At 38.9% G+C, this 14183-nt stretch overlaps 1 protein-coding gene across 5 annotated transcripts in view; it reads right to left on the bottom strand.

Moving 5' to 3' along the window:
- STK11 (serine/threonine kinase 11) overlaps positions 1–14183 on the bottom strand; it is a 168845-nt gene that overhangs the window by 63703 nt on the left and 90959 nt on the right. For all 5 annotated transcript variants that reach the window (XR_465843.3, XM_056822248.1, XM_007489369.3 and 2 more), the window contains exon 6: positions 13940–14067. Coding sequence is in view for 4 of the 5 variants with exons in the window: in XM_056822248.1 (XP_056678226.1) it covers positions 13940–14067 (128 nt within the window). In the remaining variant the exon portion in view is untranslated. The remainder of the gene's footprint in view (positions 1–13939; positions 14068–14183) is intronic.

Here is a 14183-nt window from a genome sequence, read left to right on the forward strand (position 1 = left end):
AAGCAGCAGGCTAAATTAGTGTCCCATAACTGGACCACTAATGGAGAAGGTGATGTTTGAACTGAACATTTATCTCATGTCAGGAACCCTGGATTTGAGTTCTGGCTCAGCTATTTAAACAGCTGTATGACTTTGCATAAGTAACCTTTTGGGCTTGAGTTTTCTCTTCCGACAGAAAGGGATAATACCTTTGAGGGTCCCATAGTTTACCTCTACTTAACAATCAGCTATTGAATCCTCCAACGAAGCTACCTTGCTATTGTTTCCCATGGCTGCCACGATTCTCCCCACCTAAACCTTTACATATACCCTAAACCTCAAGAAACTCTGCCTTTAGTCCCTGAGAAGCTAATCTACTTATCTCTGGAATACTTGTCATGGGAATCCAACCCATTTATTCTTGTCTGAGTTGAGAGTAATCTACCTCACTGTGTCTACTAGTTGGTTCTAGACATCACCTCAGCATCCCAAGCAGATGTCTACCTAGGCCTTCTTGTCATCTAGTCTGCCATCAGCAGACTCTTCCTGCTTTCCACTTCTTCTGAATGTATTTTCCTGTCCTGTCAACTCACCAACTGACTCCCCAGACCAACACTTTTATATATGGTCTTTTTAAAAAAGACGTTTATACCTAGGTTTAGCATGTGGTAAGTTTTTAAGAAATGTTTGCTGACTAATAAATGCTTTTTAATTTATTCATTCATTAACTGTGAGAAATGCACTTTTGTAAACCTTAAAGTTGCTTGAGAAATGCATGTTCTCATTATTTTTAAAGTATACTGTATCACAAATATAGCCAAAGTACAAACTCCTCTCCCACAACAAGCTAGTTAAAGGGCAGAGTCTAGCTTTCCTCATCTCCTGCACTCTCTAGCTGTATGAATATTGAAAAATTGTCCTGCATCCATTCCTCTTATCTTTCTATTCATTCTTTCTTGATGACTGCATTAGCTCCCATGGGTTTCATTACCATCTCTATGCAGAGGGCTCCTACATCTACAGATCCAGTCCTTGTTTCTCTCCTGAACTCTCAGGCCTACTTGGCCTACTGCCTCTTGGACATATTGAATTAAATGTATGATAGTCAGCTTAAAATGAACAGGTTTAAAACAGATATCATCTTTTCTCTTTCCCAAATCACTCCCTTCTGAAATTTTCTATTTCTAAGAAGGGTGCCATCATAAAAACAACTAAATAAGGGTACCACAATCCTTCTAGTCACCTGGATTCACAACCCTGGAGTAATCCTTAAAAAGCTTTCATTTGTCCTTACTCTACACATCCAAGAAGTTGCTAAGTTTTATGCCATTCTACCTCCACAATTCTCCCAACCCACTCACACAGCCACACCCTACTACTTTAGGCTTTCATCACTATTCTTCACCCAAATACCACTAGTCTATCAAAAGTGCCTGATATCTAATCTAGCATCCACACAGCTGGATGGTCTGAGTCTGCCACTTTTCTGTTCAAAAAAGCTCCAATGCTTCTCTTTTCTCCTTGGAAGAAAATACAAACTCTTTTCTTTGGCTTTTAAAATGCTTTATAATAGGGGAAGTAGGTTTTTTTTTGTTTTTGTTTTATTTTAGAGGCCTTAACCTTCCATCTTAGAATCAATACTGTGTATTGATTCTAAGGCAGAAGAATGGTAAGGGCTATGCAATGGGGGTTAAGTGACTTGCCCATGGTCACACAGCTAGGAAGTGTCTGAGGCCAGATTTGAACCCAGGATCTCCTATCTCTGGGACTGGCTCTCAATCCACTGAGTCACCCAGCTGACCCCTGGGAGTAAGTATTTATTAAGCTTCTTCAGTGTGGCAGGCATTGTGCTAACTGCCTTACAAAATATTATCCTCATTGGACCCTCACAACAATTAGATGCCTTCTTTTCCACCACTTTCAGGTGAGGAAACTGAGATAAATAGAGGTTAAGTGACTTGCCCAGGATCATATAGGCAATATCTGAAGCTGAATTTGAACTCAGATTGTCCTGATTGCACCAATGGTCAGTGCACTTAGCCCCCTAGTGGTCTCCAATAAGACACAATTTCAAGCTTACCTTTCCAGACATACATTATTCAGCTTCACACACTTTAGATTGCAGGCCTACTTGGCGCTATCTTCACACTTTACATCCCATTTCCATCTCTATACTTTTCCACGGGGTCCATTCTTCTTCCCTTACTCCCTTCAACCTCAGAATACCAAACACCATTTTCTATATAAGGCCTTTCTTGAGACTGGGGAAGGTAAAGGGTCTCCTGAACAAATTACCTTTCATTTTCTTTGAATATGTTTTATATTTATATATCATTTCTCCACACACACACCCTTCCTTGAAGTCAGTGACTATTTGGACTTTGTAGTTCCCGAACCTAGCACAGTACTTGGTACACAGTAGGTGCTTACTAAATGCTCCTTTACTGAGTGATATAGGCAGATAGCTCTCTAGGAAAGAAAACAATTATCTTTTAAGAAAACAGTTATTTGTTGTCCCTCCATCTCCCTCAAAATAAGCCTATGCTTTTCTGACCCTTATCATAAGTATATGAAGCAAATCCTGCTGCTCCAAGGCATCCTGGGGAAGGGCTGAAGAGTGGCCCTGGGGCAAAAGTACCAAGCTCCAGTACACTGTCTTGGCCAGACTTCTCAGTATTCAGAGGAGCACCAGAGAGGAAGGAAATGTCCTCCTCATCCCTGTCTCAATGTCTGTATGACATTTGGCCACCATCACTGCTACCTCCTTCAAGGACTGACAAAGCCAACAGCAAAACAGGATCAGAGGTAGGTTGAGGGACTTCAGAAACCAAGAAGAAAACAATATGCCTTATTCTTGAATGATTCTCACTGATAGCAAAGCAAGTGACTAAAGGAATATGAGTAGTTTTTAATATAAACTACAAAGGAGTAGAACTGCCTCACGGGCAAAACAACCCTTGTTTCATCTGGACTGCCTTACCCACCCAATACTAAAAGCCAGAGGAGGCCTGAGAAACAGGATGCCAGAGACATGAGAGATAATACTCCTTCTAAAGATGAAGGAAGTGAAACACAGAAAAGTGAAGGGGCTTCAATATGTCAAAGAGTACTTCAAAGGACAGAGACAAGTAGGACAACTTGGAAAGGAATGTTTTTTTTTTTAAACCTTTACTTTCTGCCTTAGAATAGATACTAAGTTTCAGTTCCAAAGCAGAACACCAATAAGGCTAGGCCCATGATGGTGAACCTATATAGCACATGTGCCAGAGTGTTCTCTGTGGGTATGTCCACCATCCCCCATAGAATTTGTTACTAGAAAGGCAGAGACTTGGGGAGAGCTGCTCCCCTCCCCCTCTCCACTGTGCCTGATGACATTTTCCCATATCCCCCACCCCTCTGCCCAATAGCCCAATGGGAGCACATGGGGTGGGGGGGAAGGTTGGTGGCTCACAAACAGCAGAGTTGGAAGGAGGGGCAGAGAGCTTGGGCTACTCTTCTCCTCCTCTTCATCTATGCTAAGGACATTTTTTTTCACTTCACCTGACCCTGTGCCCAGCAGCCCAATAGGAGTGTTTTTTCCCTCCCTTATGTGGGGGTGGGAGGCAGGACAGGGTACATGCAGCACTTGGTTGGGGGGAGGGGCTAGCAAATATTCCTTCCTGATGATCCCCTTTAGGAATTCAAATTAAAAACCATCTTTGATAGTAGTAACTGTAATTGTGATATTAAGTCAAATTTGACACACCACTTGGTAAATGTTTACCTTCTTGGAAGTAACATATGTTGTTCAACTTATTATGAATGTATAAAATATATAAAACTTTTTGTTTTAAGTAAGTTCTACAAAATAAGAATTCTTTTAAAGCTCTCTTTAAAGAACATAAAAATCTTTTTTGTCTGTTCTATTTTATATCTGGAAATGTTCATTTTGGGTATGTTTGTGAACTTTAGTATTTTAGCAAATTAAATTAAGAAAAGAAGACAGATGACTTGCACTCAGTCCCAAAGGATGTGAGTAGTAGATCTGGTCTAGAGCCAGACATTCAACAAGGTCCTTTCTAAGTGCTTCTCAGACCTCTCTCAAGGCTTCCATCAAAGGAACAGACAGTCAATCTCCACTACCCACCCCCAATTTGTCTGATCACCTGCTTTACATATCTCATCCATCATTTGTGCTTCCAAATGCAATTCCTGAAGACATTACCAGAACATGAGGCAGAGGAGCTGGGTAAAGAGGACACATTTCTGAATTTTATAAGAGATTAATAACACCAGCTATGTATAGATCTGGTATGCAGAGGAAAGTCATTGTTCTCAGACAATGTAAAACAATTGCTGAACAAAGCAAAGAGATGCAGCCCCCAAAGTTGAAATTTTTAGTGGCATTGGTGATTAAAGGGGAAAGTTATAGGTACCAATTGAGCAGAATGCTTAAACTGCCTGGCAAGAGATTAAACAACTCCAGGAAATTGAAATACCATACATGAGACATTAGTAGAAGAGAGCACACTGCCAGGGAGCAGAAACAGAACTGAGAAGAAATAGAATCTTGTGGCAAGGGCACCAGGGTGTCAACAAGGAGACCCAGGTCTGTAGGTTGACTCTCATATTTGCTATGCTAAATGTGAGCAGCAGCTGTTCTTGGAGATTCACCTGCCCCATGAGTCAAATGTAAGATAATATTTGTATGACAGACTTTAAAGAATTGTTGGAAGAAAATACTATGTACTCTTCAAAGCACTGAAGAATCATGAATTACTGGACCCTATGCAGAGGCTAGGGAATAAGGCAAATAAAATCATCCCTGCCCTCAAAGGGCTTACAATCTACTGGATGGGGTTGGGGGGGGGGGAACACCATGTATACATATGAGTGAATATTAAATATAGTATGTGCTACATGCTTAATCAAAAATTTTGAAGGAATTTAAGTGACTTGCCTAGGTCATAAAATTAGATAACAGCAAAGCTGATATTCAAACCCAGGTTCTGATTCCAGATCCAGGATACTTTTCGCTATACTTTGTTGAGTTCTCTCTATTATCTGTGGTTTCTTCAGTGTGGTTATTATTTCCACTGATGCAATTTATTGTTCTACTACAATGCAGCAGACAGTTATTATGGCTAAAAAATTAATTGCCCTATTATCAGTTTGTCATGAGCCTCTCTGAAACGTGTTAGATTGGTCCTTAGACAACATAGAATCTATCATTGGGTCCATATTCAAAGCCTTTCCATCTTCAGAGACCCAGCCACAACTTGCACTCCACTGGCATGGCCTTCAAAACCAAGTGTCACTGAGTCTCAACATAACAATATATCAGACTAAGTCCTATATATATATATATATATATATATATATGGGGGGGAGGGAGGGAAGTGTGTGCGTGCTATTAAAGGAGACAATGCAATTTTTGGTGTAAAAATAACTATTGCAGAGTTCTGTCCTAACAGAAGATAAATCTTCCACCTATCCTGAAGTGCTTCTAAAGAAACCTGACTTAACTGTGAATTTCTGAAGGAAAAATCCAGGAATAACTGGTTTCTGTTGACATGCTCCCCCCAGTTAGGCACCAGAAATGTTGATGATTGCAGTTCTCTGCTCCATTTCTTCTGAGGTTACTGCTACTACTACTACAACTACAACTACTACTACTACTATTAATATAAGGGAGGTGAGAGGGGAAATGTTTTTCTTCTCTTTTCTCAACAGTAGGATCAGTTATGAAGCTTCTCAGTCCCTTTCACTACAGAACTTTTTTTTATAAATACAAATCGGCAGCTTGCCTCCTTGAGAGAATGAGGGCAGTAGGATTTTAAAACAAGTGGGGGAAGCTAGGTGGCTCAGGAGATAGAGAGCCAGGTCTACAGATGGGAGGTCCTAGGTTCAAATCTAGCCTCAGACACTTTCCAGCTGTGTGACCCTGGGCAAGTCACTTAACTCCCTTTGCCTAAGCCCTTACCACTCTTCTGCCTTGGAACTAATACACAGTATTCATTCCAAGATGGAAGGTAAGGGTTTAAAAAAAAAAGAAAAGAAATGATACTTAGTATTGACTCCAAAACTGAAGGCAAAGGTTAAAAAAGAAAGAGAGCTGGGGAAGACTCTTTAAAAGAATGAAAAACCTAGCATTAGATGAAAGGAAATATGGAAGGGGGACAGGAAGAGAAGAGCAGAGGGAAAATGCAAAGAGAGAAGTGAATAATAATAACAAAAAGTTTTAAAAAGCATCACTGAAAGGCCCATTCTAGGCCTTTTTTGCAATCATTCATAGGCTAGGCCAGCTGTCAATAAAATGATTAGACAGTAAGATAGTGCTAGTATAATGAATGGGTCACTGAAAATTTTTCTCAGAAACTGGGCTAGTGGCCCATAGCACCACTAGAAAGAGGGGAGTCAGACTTCCTTTGTCATATCAGGGAACTTTCCCCTCCCCCTTTTATTCAGAATTTAAAATCCAAATAGGCATTTCCATATATACAGAATAGCAGAAAAAAGAATTGTACACACAACTGCAGATCTCTTATTATTTCAAGGTTGCTTTTCTTTGTTTCACCCATTTCCAAGAACAATTTTGGGAATATGCACTTCATGTTACTCCAAATTACATCAAATACAAAGCACAAGAAAGTCAGGGCACAGTTGAATTTTACTGAGTCCCCTTTTTGAGCCATGCTTCTTGACATCAGAGACCAGAGCCTATAGATATTTCCTTCCTTAAAAGTCCAGAATCTTATTCATTATCAGCTTCTGCTTGGTCTCTGCTTTTCATGGCTGCAGGAAAGGAGTTGAAAGATGGAAAGGAATAAAATAGGTAAGTAGAAGATGAAGAAGATAATCCATGTCTAAGAGGAATCCTGAAAGTTTTAGGGGCTCAAGCCATAGCTTTAGATCATCCAATCTTAAGACAAAAGGAGGCCCATCCAACTCTCAGTTCTTTATCAACACAGTCCTTCAAATGTAGTTTTCAAAAGTGTTTTCTGGAATCTCAGCCTAGTGTGCAGCAGCCATCAACCAGTGGCTTGGAGAATATTTCAGGATTCAACTTTTAGTGAAGAGGTTGATATGAGAAGGGAAGGGAGCCCTTCTGTCTCAGAACTGGTTCAGACACAAAATAAGAAGCAAGGGGCTTAAGGGTAAGGGGGTGCAAACATTAAGGATTAGAGATTTATTGAGTTCAATTTCACTGGTACAAAAACTGTGGGCAGAAATACTGGAAACCCAAGTTTAATTTGCTAAGTCAAGCTGATTCTTTAGCATTAAGACCAGAAGCCAACTCTATCTACCGAGGAAGGGGTCAAGTTAAATCCATTAGAAGACATACTAAATTATTTCTAAAGTATCTTGGAAACAAATCTTTAATTTTGGAGGGGCTTGCCAAGTCTGGATTGACAATCCAACAAGGAGGCAGCCTATTACAGTGGGGAAAGTCAAAAAAGAGAAAGAAGCAGCAAGAAACAAAGGAGAAAAGGATAAATCTGGCCATTTCCTTCAGCTATGAGGAGCTTCAGCTAAACACTGGGTAATTTTTAAGAGTAAAGAACTGCTTTAAAAGAAAATCGGTCCAAATAAGCAAAATAAGAACTTATAATTCTAGGTTTGGGTTCAAGGAGCCAAGTCTTGCATGGATGTGCCTCTAAACTATGTAGGCCTAGCACAAATCTGTTTAACATGTTTATTTTATAATAAGGGATTAGTTTACTGCTAATGGCTGTTCCTGAGAGTGCTAAAATAGTGTTAGTTAAGGGTAACAAATTCATCTTAAGGGTTTTTTTAAAGCCCACTTTAAGGGGGGGTGAGGAGATCTTACTAAATTCAATCCAACACTCCTTTCAAGAGTACTGAACAATTAGGTACCATTTACTATCTCCTAGGACTACTTTGGTGCCACCATGTTCTGGAAAAAGAACTTTTACCTCCAACTTTCACACTTCTCTTCACTCTTTCCTTTAGATCCTGATCCAACAGCTACTATCATTACCTGTAATACTATTCCTTGAGATTTTTCTGGAAGCAAAAAAAGGCCCTGAGCAATGGTATTCTACATGTCTGGAAGGGTTACTTCCATTCTCCTGGTCAGTGAGCCATGCTCCTCCTGTATACCCCGAGTCATCTTGGAATCCTCATATATCTAGTCATTACACCATTAATGCCTGACATTATCTTCAAAATGTTGTCATTTAAATCCATCTCTTTATTTTACCATTTGTTCTACCACCACCTGATACAGTCCCTAACTCATTCAGACAAGGAAAATCGCCCAAGTGGTCTCCTAGTCCTCCTCTTATCCTTCCATACCACTTATATACTGAGCTTAATGAACAGATCTGATTGTATTATTCTATCATTCCAGGATCCTCAATAGCTTCTCAATGCCTACCAAATCAAGTCTGAACTCCGCCATTTCTTTATAACCTAGATCCAACCTATATTTCTTTTTATTTGTAGTAGTAGTCTCTTTTTAATAAAAACCTTTACCTTCCGTCTTGGAATCAATACTGTGTATTAGTTCCAAGGCAGAAGAGTGGTAAGGGCTAGGCAATGGGGGTTAAGTGGCTTGCCCAGGGTCACACAGCTAGGAAGAGGCTGAGGCCAGATTTGAATTTAGGACCTCCTATCTCTAGACCTGGCTTTCAATCCACAGAGCCACCCAGCTGCCCCCCCCCCCCATATTTCTAATCTAAGATTCTACTATTATTCTTCATTTCCTTTACATTGTAGCAAAACTGCATTCCACATTTCTTCTGACCACATCCTGAACTTTATTATATCTGTTCAAGTTATTTCTGAGGCTTAGATTCTACTTTTCTCCAATTCATCTTTTTGGCATCCTATCCAACCTTTAAGGGTCATTTCAAAAAACTACTTCTTCCATGAAAACTTCCTGGAGCTTCCAGGTCAGAAATATTCTCTTCTACATTTGATCCTGAAGAATTTTCTAGTTCTCTTATGCACTGACAATTTGTATTACACATCACATCTCTATGACTTCACTGAAACCTTCTGGAGGATATGAACTAGATTTTCTATAATTTTGTATCTCCTCAGTGCTGAGTACAAAAATTGACAAATGTTGCTTTTGAAAAACTATCCATTTACATATTTTCAAGAGTATATAAACAACTTCCACATTCAGGCAAATATGATCCACAAATTATGCACACTCATAACTAATGCTATAATGTCTATGAAACTGGCCACTATCTCAGAGACTTAAATTATATTCTCCTCTCTGCCAGCAATGTTTTGGTCGATAACCTAACACAGAGCTATTTCTGGCATAGGCTCATGCAACTATTTATGAAATAGTGTTAGCTTGCCAATGTAAAACTATAAACTTTTGCCAAAGAACCTGAAAAGGTACTGAATTAACCATTTAGTGGCTAGGCATATTGGGGCTAAGGAAGTATGTTGTTGCTGTATTAGATATATAGAAGGTCAGTTTTCAAAAGCACCACTAAACCACAGAAGGAAAAGAACCATCTGCCACAGGCCAAACCTCCCTTGAAAATCCCTCTGGGAATTCTAGGGGAATTGCTAGTAAATGCAGAGAGCACCACCTACTGCACCATTCTGGACATGCAACAGAAAAAAGAATTAGTTCAAAACACCTGCAGGACCAATCCTGCTCACCTCAGAGATACTGAGCCCAAGAGCATGCAAGAGAATGCAAGTCCTTAATTCAGCTAGATGAAATCCAAATTCCTTGTTCAATACTGAATTTTAAGATCTAAAAAAAGCAAAACATCCTTTTTCTTCTCTAAGAATAAGTACCCCATCTCCACAATCTGGTTCCAGTTTGGAAATCCAAACCTGGCTCTCCCACTATTCTCTACTTACCGCATATGCTCCAATCCCAGTTACATTAAATTAACTGCTGCCTCCCCAGCTTTATATCATAGGATGTAGAATGAGAATATCAGTGATTATCAAGTCAGAACCCTCAGAGAAATAAAGTTAAAAAAAATTACTCAATCACCTAAGTCTAAGCAGAATAGCAAGGAAGAAAACTAAGATCCTTTTATTCCTACTTTAGTGCTCTTTCCCTTCGACAAAAGAGCCTAGGGTGTTCTCTAGACTAGTAATACCTTCTCTTCCATTGCCAGTGTTTGCTACTGACATCCTTAATGTCCCTATTTAAATAAATGCTACTTCCTCCTCTTCTAAGCTTTCTCAGATGCTTCCCCTCCTTCTGCTCTTCATCTGAATTCACAGCACAAGAGGCAAGGTGACATAACAGTTATTAGACTTGAAACCAGGAAAACTGGAGTGTCTATTCAGATACTTACTAGCTGGGTGACCTTGGTCAAGTTAATTGAGGGTTAGTTTCATTATTTGTATAATGGGAATAATAGTCCTTATAGTACCCACCTCACATGGTGGTTGTGAGGCTTGGAATTAGTTAACATGGGCAAAGATTTTGCAAATTTTACATATAAATAATATATTTATATATAATATATAATAATACAATTAAAAACAGTTGTCATATAAATGTTAGCTAATATTATTTTGACTTTCTACTTCTTTTCTGCATTTAACATATTCCAATATATATATATATATATTTATGTACATGTCTCACGATGCTTACTTGTTCAAGGGACAGGCTTTGTCTTATATATCATGGAATCAGCCCTAACAAAAAGCACAGTGCAAGTATTTGTCAAGTGTATGGTCCAATTTTATATTCTGTAGTAGGACAGTCTTATCAAGGAGAAAACCAGACATCTAAATTCTCCTGCTATCAGGAGTTACCTGAATTGACTCTGGGCCAACGGTCACTGGAGTCCAAGGACTGCCTGGGCCAATATCCCAACCATTCACCAAGACAGCATCCCTTTAACTAGTTTTGACTCAAGTAGTTAATTTCTCCCTAAACATCCCTGATGCATTATGTAATATCAAGCCAAAACCTTAAGAGAACTTTTGGAGAAAAATGAGTACCTTGTAACAAAAAATTATCCTCAAGGCCTAAGAATTCTCTTTGCTTAAATAGTACTAACATTTTCCCCTTGATCTTCAGAGCAAGATTATAAGTATTACAAGTAAAAAAAAACAATCGACCAAAACAAACAAATCTATAATCATTCACTAAATTAATTCCTCATTTGTGTTTTCAACAATGTACCAAACACTTTTTTTAATTATGGAAGAGAATAAAGTAATTTTTTTTTCTGCAGAAAGTAGAGGTATCCCTAAGAAATACTTCTCTGAGCCTGCTTTTGACCAATAAGCAGGAACTGTTTGTTAAAGCTGAAATAATAGATGTCTTGGGGGCAAGAGTGGGGAGTGACCACTCTACCTTAAGAGGTACTGTCAGATAAAGAAGAGAAGGAAAGCTTAGCTTAGTTGAAGAATTCTAGGTTTTGGGTGAGTGGTTTTCAAAGCATATAGAAAAAGGCTACATTATAATCTTATTCCTCAAAATTTTTACATGGAAAATCAGACCAAAAGAAATGGGAAGTTCTTGAGAATGATGTTCTGAAGACACAAATTCCAGTGAATGGCAAAAGGAAGAGCTATCCACAGAGACTGATGTAAACACAGTGAACTCATTAACTTAGATATTCAAAAGATGGGCAAATAAGATGAAAGTAAGGGCAGGTAAGGAACACTAGGTACTTAAAACTAGTACAGATCTGTAAGATGAGTATCAGAAGCATTAAATCTCAGAATGATGTGAGGTCAGAGATGAATTTTAGGGACAAAAAAAAACAACAATTATTGTTTATCTGAGATATGGTGCATTATCCTGATAGGCCACACTCAACATTTATTACATTATTTATTTATTACATTAAATCACAGGATTCAAATAGAGAGTCCACAATGAGTTAAGAAATTCAAAATGAGGGCTGAACAATACAAGTAAAGGTCTGAGCTGAGAGAAAGTCACTAAGGCTTTGGGGTGAGCTCAGACCTGGCACAGAATCACAGAGTGGGAAGGGACTTCAGAGGTTATCTAAGCCAACTAATACTGGAAAAGGATCTCCTACTGAAATAACCCTAACAAATAGTCAACTAGCCTTAGTCTTATATCTTATTATGGAAAAGGCATCACACCAGCAAGGTGGCACAAAGGACAGAGCACTAGGTCTAGAATCTGGAAGGCTTAAAGAGTTCTTGTTCAGACACTCACTAGCTATATGACCCTGGGCAAGTTGCTTAAATTCTATCAATCTCAGTTTCCTCGACTGTCAAATGAGGACGATAATAGCACCTATCTCCCAGGATTGCTGTGGGGATATCTCAGGAATGAAATCTGTAAAGCATTTAGTACAGCGTTTTTAACACATAAATGCTTGTCCTTCCATCCTTCCTCCCTTTTCCCTTCCTTAGGATGTTCATTCCACTTTTGCAGAATTCTAAATCATAGAAATATGGAGTTTTGATAGCCAACAGAAACTTTTCTTTACATCAAACCCAAATCTTTTCTGCAACTTCCACTCCCAGCTTCTGATTCTATCCTCTAGAGCAGGGGTGTCAAAATCAAATAGAAAAAAAACACACATAATAATCTTATCTATGTTGTATTTTCATTCATTCATTCATTTCCCAATTATATCTGAATTTGGTTCCCAGCAGTCAGGGTGTGTTTGACCCTTGGCGCAAGAGCTAAATGGAACAAGTGCAAATCCCTCTTAGACAACACAAGCCCTACAAACACCTTGAGACAGTAATCCTCTCTTTTTCAAGTTAACAATCCCAGATACTTCAACTGGTCCTTGCAGGGCAGGGTTTTCAGTCTTCTCTCCATCCTGGTCACCCTTTTAGACATATTTCAATTTGTCAATGTCCTTTCTAAACCAAAAACTATGATGTTTTAGAGAAGGAAATTAATGTCAAGGGAGAATGAACTTATTCAAGATCATTCAGAGAATGTATGGCAGAGCCCTTGCTCTTCTTTCCCAATTCCTTTCTCTCCTAACTTCCTCCCATCCTAACCAGGACAATTTGAAAGACCCTTACTTTTTGCCTTATACTTTCTCCCTAAGATTCCAATGAAACTTCCAGCTTAAACCTAGTTGCCAGTGTGATATAATTGATACCCAAAGCTAGAAATTTCTGCCAATCCTAAAGATAGCTGATTTAGAGAATGCCTGTCAGGGTAATGAAATGTTTCTAGAAAAAATTCTAGATGACCCTAAACTAATTCTCTGCATGGATTTATCTATGGAGAACTTTAGGGATTTTTGAAGTTACCAAAGAAAGCAGTGGTGATTTCTGGATTTTGGTAAAGGAGCACCGGCCCTTTGAGTTTAAAATATATTGAGTACCGATGTTAAGAAGACAAAGAACCAAAAACCAGTTGGGTGTGCTGAGCCCATTGAAAGCTGAAATAGAAAGTCCTCTCATAGAAAGAGGGTGGCAGAAACAGAATGAACTGGATTATTAACTCTTGGCAGCCCTTCAGATAGAGGCCTTGGAAAAAAGGAGAAATTTTAAAAGGACTATTCACATTTCCTGCCATTTTTTCTTCTCAAATTTTAAGAATCATCACCTCATTTTCTGAATGTCTGAGCATCAGCAATAGACACTCCTTATTTCAAGGATCTCTGGCTTTGGTAGGGTAAATACTCATACTATGCTTTAGTAGGCGGTCTTCATAAATTACTACAGCTAAAAATATATCTAGTAGCCAACAATCTGGTGATGAGTCCCTTTACCTCGCCTTGTTATTAGACCACATATCCACAAAGGCTTGTACTCAAAGTCTTTTCACCTGAAATCCAGCCAGAATTTGTACTTCCTTGCTGCCCTAGTCTTTGAAAATCCTGGGAAACTTCTGAATTACAATGAGGCCCTGGAAGAGAACTTTTGAATAAAGTTGCCAAGTGGAAAAGTTTGGTTTCTCCGATACCAGAATTGCTTAGCTCAAAATATAGACAAAGGCTGATTTGATAACAACAATTTCAGAAGAGTTCCTATCCCCCCTCCCCCCATTAAGCATCCTTACCTTTCAGCAGGTCAGAGAGTGGTGGACCACAATCACCTGGAATTGTATAATCCCCTTTCCCGATGTTTTCAAATAATTTATAGATGTTGTCCCCTTCAAAGGGGTAAAGACCTGTTGTAATGTTGTATCTTGAGTTGAAAGGAAAGAGAGAGAAAAAAACATGAGTTCACATTTCAGTATACTTTTTTCACTGCTCTAGGATTTTCCAAAGGTTCTTAAAATTTTGTATGTTTTGGATCCCTCT

The sequence above is a fragment of the Monodelphis domestica genome, chromosome 3, assembly GCF_027887165.1.
Source record: "Monodelphis domestica isolate mMonDom1 chromosome 3, mMonDom1.pri, whole genome shotgun sequence".
NCBI classification, from domain to species: Eukaryota; Metazoa; Chordata; class Mammalia; order Didelphimorphia; family Didelphidae; genus Monodelphis; species Monodelphis domestica.